We start from the raw sequence: 9056 nt of genomic DNA, 5'->3' as shown, positions 1-9056 counted from the left end.
TACTGAACACCTAACAGACAAACGTCTGTGCTAGGGCTCTTTCCCCACCCCAAGCACCTACACGCAGTCTCCGTGTCTTCCCAGTGCTTTGGGGTCACAGTGCCCTTGTCCCACGATGGCAAGACAGACCCCTGGAAGGCTTTGGGGACTTGTGTGCCTAGGACCCAGGTGTCTTGACTCCTTCCCTCTTCTTTCCACTCCAAGTCCACCACCCACACTGCCCGCCCAGGTAGTTCCATTTGCTCCAGAATCCGAGACTTCGTATTTCCATGCAGTAATGACTGGAAGAATAGGTCGCATTTATTGAGAGCTTTCTACATGCCATGTACTTGTCTACGCACTTTTTAAAAATTCTTTTTTATTTATTTTATTTTTTATTGTTGAAAGTATTACATATGTCCCCCTGTTTTCCCCATCAGTCCCTTCTAGCCTGCACGCGCCTCTGCCCCACGCCTTCACCACACTATTGTGTGTCCATGGGTTATGCATATATGCATACAAGTTCTTTACGTGCATTATTTAATTTAACCCTCCTAACCCACATAGGGAAAAGGTACAACTGAGTAACCAGGACTTAGAGAGGTCACGTAGTTTTCAAGGTCATGTGGTTTTCAGGGTCACACAGATGGTTGGAAGCAGACGCTGGGTGGGGCCCTGCCAACTGCCTACTTCCATATCAGCAGGCTACTTCCCAGAACCCCTTGCCTCAGAAGTATCACCAAGCTTCCCAGTACCCATGGAAACAGACTCCAGGGCAGGCTGCCAAGGCTGCCTCTGTTTGTTCTGGAAAGTGTTCGCTGGCACTCGGTCCCAGGGCAACCCTTTCCTGTGGCTTGGCTGAAACTACTTACCTCCCAGCACGTACCCTAGATCCTGCCAGGAAGGCAGTGGTAAACGGCCAGGTGGGCAGGACACTTGCATCGCCCCTCGCCCTGCCCTGCTTTATGTTCTAATAGAACAGTGGAGACCTCTGGACCTAATGGCTCATAAATTCTGAGGCCCTGGGTGCAAGTTTTGTCTGGGCGTGCCAGCACTTCGAGAGGGTCGGTCAAGTCCAATTTGACTTTCCATCAACCAAGTTCAGTTAAAAGGCACCCATGTTGTGTGAGGGGGCATCCTGCACTACACGAGATTTCATTAGCTCACTCTCAGCAGGATAAGGCACCATGTTCTGTTTGTTGATAATCTTTTCTTTTGAGTGGTATATCTGAAATATTTTTATTTATTCATTGATTGATTTGAGAGAGAGAGAAGGAGAGGGACAGAGGAAAGGATGGAGAAGAGGAAGGGAGACAGGGAGGGAGAGAGAGACAAAGAGAAATAGAGAGAGAAATATTGAGTTGTTGTTCACTTATTTATTCACTCATTGGTTGAATCTTATATGTGCCCTGACCAGAGATCAAACCCGCAACCTTTACATATTGGGATGATGCTCTACCCAACTGAGCTACCCGGCCAGAGCTGGAAACTTTTTCATTAAATTCAGTAGCCTGGGCATTAAAACTAAAATTTATTTTGAAATATCAGTTCAAAAATCAAAATATAATCCATTTGGCCTTATAGTTAGGGTATCTGCTACCTGTTCCGCACTAGAGTGTTGAACATTCCACGGAAGGCTGTTAAAAGCTGGGCGGAGCCTGGGAGAGCATCATCTCCCAGTAGCCAATCACTGGCCCAAACCAGAGACAAAGCTGCCTAGTCATTTCAGTAGATGCATCCCATTCCTCGCAGCCTCATCTGTCACCAGAGTCACTTCCCTCCTGGCGACGCTGACAGTGGTCGATGGCATTTTCTAATTACTGGGGAAGTAGAAATACGATGCTTTCAAATGCTCTGGGCTCAGACGACAAGAATCCAATATGAAAGTGCCATTCATTTCCGCCTGGAATGAATAGTAAACCTCAAACATGGACAGGCACCGGAATTTTCCCATTAAAAGTTTGCAACCTGGCCCCACACATACCCTGGCCTGCTCCTAGCCGGCAGCATGTTGGAAACCACAAGGCGTCCGTATTGTTCATGAAACACGAACGCAGATGCCAGGGCTGAGGCCGGCTCCAGCGGCGAGGAGCCGTTTCTGTGGAAAGGCCGCCTATCCGAGGGGCCAGTGAAGGCTGCGGGGCCAACCCCCCAAGCCCAGCCCTGCCCCCGCTGAGGACCAAGCTCCCAGTGCCACACGCTGCGATGCCAGCAGACACCTTGGCAGTCTTCCTGCGCTTTCTCTGCCAAGAAATTTTATTCCGACTTCAAGAGGCTTTCCTTTCCTGCCAGAACCTGAGTAATTGGATTTTGTAAGGTTCGTTCTGTTCAGAGCCTTTTTTGGGCACAGAAGTCTCGCTGTGCTGTTTGTGACTTTCACATTCCCACTCCCTGTCCAGTCACGCCGTAGCCTGGTCCCCGCTGACTGATCGCTCACCCGAGCTCCATCCCAGGCTGTGGTCCCTGAAAACTCCTGACAAATCCATATATCCTCCCCAAAGCTCCCCTTGAAATAAGGATGCTCTTAAGAAAGTGTGGAAAGTCTCAAAGTAAAGCAATAAAAATCTTGAGGCAACCAAATCATGACACGCAGCTCAACCAACTGCTGCTCCAAGCACTGAAATGCCCCCCATTCATCTGAGCCCAGGCTCAGGAACCCACATGTCCCCACACCAGACTAGGAGACTCTGACAAGCGAGTCATTTTGAGAAGTCAGCTAAGGGATGTTCTAGAGTCACTGGAGCGGAGAAGAGGTGAGAAGAAAAGGAATATTCCTCAAAACCATTAAATTAAAAGAGAGGAATCCTACACTCTGAAGACTGTTTCTCTTCTCCCCTCCATCCTCACCCCCAAACATTTGCAAGTTCAGTGTGACCTCCCTGGTATAGACCCTGCAGTGGAGTTTTTTTAGTGCTCAACGCCTCCTCCAGATGGCAGCCCACAGCTGGGTGGGGCCCACCTCCCTGGTGCTGTCCCAGGTGAGCTTTTGACAGACACATCCATCCCAAACTCTATCAAACAGGAAGCTGCAGCAAGCCCCGCCCCCAAATCAGTGCTTCCTAATAAAAAGACCAGTCCCTGGGGCATGGAGCAACCCTTCTCTGAGGTCATGTGCTTTCATTTATGCTCCCAAAGGAAGCCCTAGGGATAGTCCACTTTCAGAATTCTTGACCAGTTCTAACACACTGCTTCCTTTTTTGTTGTCTTTGTTGCTTTAGATGAGGTTATTGTTGTTGTGGTGGTGGTTAAGAAAAGGCCAAGGAGTCGTGTACAGGGGATAAACATTTGGCTCTGTGTCCCTGCTGTTCCTTAGATGACCGCTCCACCGTGCTGCTGACGGATGCTGACTTTGGGGAGGCCGCAAAGCAGAAGTCCCTGACGGTGACCCACACGGTCCATTACCAATCGGTGTCGCAGGCCACCGGGCCCCTAGTGGATGTGTCGGATGCTCGGCCGGGAACGAGTGAGTGGTCCAAGAGCACTTAAATGGTGTGGCTATTATTGATGCTGACAGCATATTACCTGCTCCGTCCCTGTCAAAGGAAAATGGGGGAAGGGTGGCCAGCCCTAGGCCTCAGAAACCAATAGGGATGATGGCATCATTAATTGGGATGTTGAAGTTTTATTGCTTGATCTAAGCTGTTATTAAACTGTGTCAGTTGTAGCCAATAACTCTCGGTACTGGTTTACTATGAAAGTACTCGAAATTTCAGGTCAAATTCATTTGTTATATTTAGGCAACACGGGAAAAGAGAAAAGTAATTAATATGAGTGCCTATCTTCTGCGCCAGGACTGGGAGAGAGAGACGATAGCGTATCTGTTATCTTTGCAACAGCCCTGCAAGGGAACAACTTATCCAGTACATGGTATAGCCCCTATTTCACAGAGAGAAAACTGAGTCTCAGCAGAGTTAGGTGAACAGCCCAAAGCTGTCAGTCTCTCTGCCTGTCCTCGAAGCTCATGATTTTGTCCTGAACACACTGTTTGAGAAAAAATAGAATTCTAGTGAGTCTGGGGATCATATTCAATTTTGCTCTCAATATTTGCATATGTGATATATGGAAATTAATTACTGTAATGAAATTAAATCCCCTAATAGGTGTCTAGAGCTTATTAATGAGATATTCTTATTCCTTCATAATTGAAATTGTTTCTAAATCTCTTTAAAGGCTGAGAAATTGATTTCCCGATTATTATCTTTTGGGAAGCTTTGATGTCTAGCTTTTAAATCTCTAATCACTCTCTTTGTAAAAATTTATATTCTTAAAGTGTTATAATTAGAAAAATAAATATTAGGGTGTTAAAAGCTATTCTCCATAATTTCTGACTTGTCAAGCATTTGTGGAATGCCCTGAGCTTCATGGAGCTAACTGGTCGACCCCTAAGCAGCAGTGTAATATGCAGGAAAACCATGTTAACCCTACTGAGATTCACTGGAAAACTGGGTTTCCAGCCCATGCTTCAGAGATGGTGAGGATGAACTGAAGAAATGGCTGGCCCGGTCCTGCAGGAGCTCTTGGCCAGCATCACACATTGCCTTTCCCTCTGAGCCTGGGGGTACCACCTGAGGGTCATGCCCCATGCAGCAACCACAGCTGACAGAGCTACACTTCTTCCATCTGCGAAGAATTCACTAAATAATGTCAACAAACATTAGGCAAACCTACTCAAATGCATGCGTCCATCTCTAGTTCCTAATAAAAGGAGAGTCATCCATTCAGCATCTGCAGAACAGTCTCTAGTAGTGAAAGATCTTTGGGGTCATCTTTTATTAAATATTCTCTCCTAACCACATAGTGAGAGAGGGACTAAGTGCATTCAATTTTATTTAGAAGTAGAGCCAGTGGCTATACCCCTCCCCACCACCCCCACCCCGAGAATTACCCCAGGAGCCTGGGCCAGGCACTTCCTAAAGCCCAGTTTTCTGGTTGCCTTTTGTACCACAGATCCTGTCACCACTGCCAGAGGTGACCCCCGTGTCACGTCAGGCCCCTGGAGCAGGTCCTCACTGCAGCCTGGCATATTTGCCGAGGTTCACTGATAGTCCATTTCCTCAATGACAAAGGACCTGTTGTTCCAATCTAGTTACTGTAGGACTGTGTTGTCATTGTAGGAACTCCTTATTTTTAAGAAGAGTGTCTAAAATAAGTTGTTTGCACACTAGAATGTGACAGCATCCTGGATGCTGTGTCTCTAAGCATTCTCTATTTGCCAAAGAGTTGCCACAAATTCTTATTACGAGGATGAGAGACATCACACAATATGCCATCTGTCTCGTTCAACCTGTGAAACGCAGGCCTCGGCTGTGTCCATACCCTGTTCCCTTCCCTGTCTGTCATGTGGATAGGATACACCAAAAGCTGGGACTCCATTCCTGTCAGCTTCCCCAACTCATCACAAGCACTGCACGCAGTAGGAATCCAGTAAATATATAGAAACTAGAGGCCCGGTGCACGAATTCGTGCACCAGTGGGGTCCCTCAGCCTGGCCTGCGGGATCGGGTCCACACCAGCTCTCCAGTATCCTCCCAGGGGTCCCAGATTGCAAGAGGGCACAGGCCAGGCCGAGGGATCCCACCCGTGCATGTTCAGGGCCGGGGAGGGACGCAGGAGGTTGGCTAGCTGGGGTGGGACCGCAGGAGGGCTCCAGGGTGTGTCCGGCCCATCTCCCTAGTCCCAATTCCACCAGACCCCAGCAGCAAGCTCACTCCCAATCGGAGTGTCTTCCCCCTAGTGGTTAGTTCACGTCATAGCGAGCAGTTGAGCAGCCTTAGCATATCATTAGCATATTATGCTTTGATTGGTTGAACGGATGACCGGACAACTGGACATTGGGCATATTAGGCTTTTATTACATAGAATGCTGACTGACTGTCAAGCTCTGAAACCAGAGTAGAGGGGATAGAAAATAACTCACGGTTAGCATTTTAAACAGGACTTGGGCAATCCGCTCTTTCCTTCTCTGTTCTCCATATCCTGAGACACTGTATCTTCTCCCCCAGTGGGAAGGGTCCCTTTTAATATGTATACAGTCCCCCCAGCACACTTTGCAGACTCTCACCAATGAGATTATTACCATCATCTATTTTACTTACAAAATGTGCAAGGTTACAAACACATGTGAAGTGGTAAACACTAGATTTGACCTGGGGTTTGTTTTGCTTTGTTTTGTCATATTTACCTGGAAGTCATCCACTCATTCACCACTCATTCATTTGTGCAAAGAGCATCTACGCAGCACCTGATGTGCGCGGGGCTGGACTGAGAAATGCACCAGACGCAGCTCCTGTCCCACCAGCACTACTGATGAGCTCCTTTCTACACCACGGGCATCTCCAGCGTCTCGTGCAATGATTTCTTCAAAATGTTTTTATTGATTTTTTAGAGAGAAAGGAAGGGAGAGAGAGAGATAGAAACATTGATGAGAGAGAAGCATCATCAATCGGCTGTCTCCTGCACGCCCTCCACAGGGGATCGAGCCTGCAACCCAGGCATGTGCTCTGACTGGGAATCAAGCCGGCAGCCTCTTGGTTCCTGGGTCGATGCTCAACCACTGAGCTACACTGGCCGGGCTTGTTTGATGATTTTTAATGGGTATTTTCTCTGTCAAACCCTCTAAATTCAGTTTCTAGCCATCCTGGATCAGCCTACCAAATGCCCTACTAGCATCTTCCCATAGACAGGGCGTTCTCCATCCCTTGCCTGGTGCTTGTCACTCAGGAATCATGGGCTGGGCCTTGAGATTTGCTGAGCCCTCCCTTGTGCCCACAGCTTCATCTCTCCACATCTCAGAGGCTCTGCAGGTGGGTGATGTTGCCCCAGACCTCAGAGGCGAGGGGAGTGGGCACATCCGATGAGCTCACAGCCAGCCAGTAGTGAAGCGGGAGTTAGGGCACCCAGCTCCAAAGAGCCCACTCTCAACCCCGTGTTGCCTTTAAGTAGAGATGATGCTCCTGACAGGATATCTAGGGACCCCGTAAATTCCAATATCTGTTCAGTAGGAAGAGTTTACAACATGGATTGGATCTTTTTTGTTGAGACTTTGAAAGAACGCACACTCCATCGCCCAGAGTGGTACCGGACACAGCACTGCAGAGAGATCCGATTGGGCGATGAGCGTCATGTATATAATCCCGTGAGGAATGCTGGTTTATTGAGTGACAGGAGTAGCCAATCCTGCCAGTTTCATCTTCTCTCTGAGACAACTGGGAAATTCCTCATGAAAAGCTGCAGCCTGGACACCTATAATATCAGGGAATAAAAACGGATTAATACCATGATCACGGCACCCATGACATGTTTTATGCCCCCATTATCCACAAAATCCTCTCATCCCAAATTCAGGATCATGGAAATCACTTGATTCCATGGGCAGGAGCTTAATGCAGGTTCAGGGCCAATGCTGAGAGGCCAAGAATTATGTATGTCACTACCCTCTCATTCACTAGCCATCTAGCAGGCGCGAGGCCGCATCGCTAAGCTGTATTTATATTACAACGTTGGGGAGTCACATAAAAGGCTTTCCATGCAGGAGCAGTGAATTCCAACACGCGTTAGGTCAGTCGATGAGCTAGTGAAATAGACAAAGGAAGCTACCGTGTGAGATCCAAGGAAAATTTTGACTTTCGCTGCTGTCTCAGGCGCTGTCATAGAGAAGAGTTCAGTTCAAGCACACAGCAGCTCCAAAAACCTGATTATTACAAAAATGTGTCACCTACCCCCGCATGCTATAGATTAAGACACGTTTGCCCAGAGCAGAACGGAACTGCAGGCTGCAATTCAGGAAAGTAATATCATGACCTATATTCCCAACATTATCAGGCCACGGCCCGGCTGTCCTGGTCTAGAGAAAAGGGGTGAAGAATCAAATTACCTTGAGAAGAGCTGGAGCTTTGACTAGAAGCTGACAAGTGCTTCCTGTCCATGGAACCTTCTACAGGGGGATGTCAGTGAGCAAGGGGGCTGAGGGAGTGAGGGTCTCGGCCCCACCACGTGTGGGTGGGTTTGACGGAGGGAACGCAGGCGGGGGTTTTGGGGAATTGGAGGAAACCGTGTTCTTGAAATGGGACTATCCAGCTGACCCCTCCCCCACAAGCATCCATACCAGGTATAAACCCAGTCCACAGCCTTAGCAGTTGCAAGAAACTTCAAGAATAAGAATGAAGAACCCTCGCCGGAACCGGTTTGGCTCAGTGGATTGAGCGTCGGCCTGCGGACTGAGGGGTCCCAGGTTCGATTCCGGTCAAGGGCATGTACCTGGGTTGCGGGCACATCCCCAGTGGGAGATGTGCAGGAGGCGGCTGATCGATGTTTCTCTCTCATCGATGTTTCTAGCTCTCTATCTCTCTCTCTTCCTCTCTGTAAAAAATCAATAAAATATATATATATAAAAAAAAGAATGAAGAACCCTCAGCATGTATGTAAGGAACTGGGCAATTTTCTGGAAGAGACTCATTAGCATTTAAATAACAAGCTCCCTTCTCAAATCCTCGTGCCTGGAGGACATTTCGCCTCCCACCCATGACAGTGTGCCTCTCTCTCAGGCAACCTCTCTCCTGGCATTTCCGTGGAGAAACACTTATCATTCCTACCTGGCTGTCCAGAGAGCTCGGCGCTCGGCCATCGCTCGCATTCTAATCAAGGCCAAAAAAAAGTCTCCCAATTAAAGTCTTCCGTGAAATTGTGCAAGTACAGGAAGAAATGTGTCTTAAAATCAATGCCCTGGAGAATAGGCACCAAGACAGAGCGTATTAATGACCCAGGAAGCCTTAAATTCTATTGATTTGGCTGCCATCTCAGAGCTTCTCCCCAGCGTTGTAGAATGATGGATTAGGTCCCAAGTCCCGTAACCAGAAACTTGTAGACAAAAATCCTCCATTTCAAAAGCAAGTCATTGCCCCGCTTTCAGGGTCGGCCTGCCGTGACCCCACATGGAATTATAGACGAGCCCGTGCCCAGGGGACAGCGCATCAGAGCACTTAGCTGTGCAGGGCGAGGACGTGTGTGGTTGAGTGATGGGCGACCTCTGGACTGAAGGTCAAGTGTTGGGCTCCATGTTCATCACTTAATTACCGGGT

At 48.3% G+C, this 9056-nt stretch overlaps 1 protein-coding gene across 1 annotated transcript in view; it reads left to right on the top strand.

The window, feature by feature from the left end:
- The window catches only part of DSCAM (Down syndrome cell adhesion molecule), a 476284-nt gene that overhangs the window by 448809 nt on the left and 18419 nt on the right, over positions 1 to 9056 (top strand). Inside the window, exon 30 of the mRNA XM_006754318.2 lies at positions 3293 to 3442. Within this exon, the coding sequence (XP_006754381.2) occupies positions 3293 to 3442 (150 nt within the window). The remainder of the gene's footprint in view (positions 1 to 3292; positions 3443 to 9056) is intronic.

The sequence above is a fragment of the Myotis davidii genome, unplaced genomic scaffold, assembly GCF_000327345.1.
Source record: "Myotis davidii unplaced genomic scaffold, ASM32734v1 scaffold512, whole genome shotgun sequence".
Taxonomy (NCBI): Eukaryota; Metazoa; Chordata; class Mammalia; order Chiroptera; family Vespertilionidae; genus Myotis; species Myotis davidii.
The sequence above is the reverse complement of the archived record's forward strand: the minus strand, read 5'-3'. Positions and strand labels throughout refer to the sequence as shown.